Source organism: Papilio polytes, unplaced genomic scaffold (genome assembly GCF_000836215.1).
Source record: "Papilio polytes unplaced genomic scaffold, Ppol_1.0 DF824225.1, whole genome shotgun sequence".
NCBI classification, from domain to species: Eukaryota; Metazoa; Arthropoda; class Insecta; order Lepidoptera; family Papilionidae; genus Papilio; species Papilio polytes.
In genome coordinates this window covers 120,137-121,446 of record NW_013524979.1, presented here as the reverse complement: position 1 = coordinate 121,446, position 1,310 = coordinate 120,137, and the positions used below count along the sequence as shown (strand labels likewise).

The window sequence follows — 1,310 nt, the reverse complement described above, 5'->3', positions numbered from 1 at the left end:
GGTACCCGGCCGGCGGCTGCTGGTTTTTACCACTCGCTAACTTTAATGGCAGCTGTTGTTTCACCATTTGCTGAAAATTAAAAAAAAATTAACTACATTACGCCAAATTGTACCAATTTTTTTTAAAGTATACTTTATTACCATAAAAACATTCCTGTATAGATTTTTTTTAAATATAATGTGATTTAGTTGCAAAATTTAATCATTAAAAAGTGTCTTTTTCCAAATTCCCTCGCTAAGTTCTAAAACGCACACTATTGGTTGAAGCAAGTGGCTCATCTAATATGGCGTCGCTGTGTTGACAATACACAGTTTAATATTGTAACTAAATTGATAATGAATTTCCTTTTAACTCTTATGTTATCTTTATAAATCTTACTAATATTACAAATGCGAAAGTTTAGATGGATGGATGGATGTTTATTAGAGTTTGTAGCCTAAACGGCTGAACGGATCTCGATGAAATTTCGTATAGATGTAGAGGATAGTCTGAAAGAACACATAGGCTACTTACTTTTGCTTTTTTTTAATTTTTTTTAAATTAATAGTTAATAAATAAACTATCTTACTGTGAATTCGAAAATTAAAATGTATGGATGGATGTAGTTTTTAATTCCACGGGGCTGTAAATACATAATAATACTAACAGAGATGGCGGGCGCGCGTACAGTCGCGCGGCTTTCATTGTGTGCGGAGAGCAGCTGCGGGGGCGGCACACACGCTGACGACTCCGACCCAGTCGAACCACGATTATCTGATACACGTAACGTTACGCGGTTACATGGTGTAACGATCCTGCCACTTTTTATACCAGATGCATAGAAATGACGAATTTTTCGTCGATACTGTAATGGCAATAAGAGTAACTTGCGTAAGTTAATAACTTACTCCGCCATTTTGGTTCTTTCCGACGCGTTGTGTCACTGACACTGGAGTCCGGAGACAGGGTGCCCACACTCGCTATCTCTTCTTGAGACCCGCCTGCAATACAATACATTAATTATCTATACTAATCTATATATAAAGAGGGAAGATTTGTATTTTTGTATATATTAAAATAACTCAAAAACTATTCGTCTGATTTCAAAAATTTACGGTTACCATTGCAATCTTGTTACATGGCATGTGTTTTTCCCTTTCTCGCATGACATTTTTTTCCAATTTAGTCACCCTTCAAATTAAATAGCGTGAAAATATATAGTTCATAACATTCATTAAGTATTGTACTCTTCATTAAAAAGAAAATTATTAACAAATATGGTATGATTGCTGACATCCTACATAACAAACAAGTGTGCTTTATTACATTA

At 34.8% G+C, this 1,310-nt stretch overlaps 1 protein-coding gene across 1 annotated transcript in view; it reads right to left on the bottom strand.

Annotated features, from left to right (window-relative positions):
* The window catches only part of LOC106110393 (rho guanine nucleotide exchange factor 18), a 32,677-nt gene that overhangs the window by 578 nt on the left and 30,789 nt on the right, over window positions 1-1,310 (bottom strand). Inside the window, exons 26-28 of the mRNA XM_013292221.1 lie at window positions 889-981; window positions 648-754; window positions 6-70 (exon numbers count right to left, since the gene is read on the bottom strand). Of these exons, the coding sequence (XP_013147675.1) occupies window positions 6-70; window positions 648-754; window positions 889-981 (265 nt within the window). The remainder of the gene's footprint in view (window positions 1-5; window positions 71-647; window positions 755-888; window positions 982-1,310) is intronic.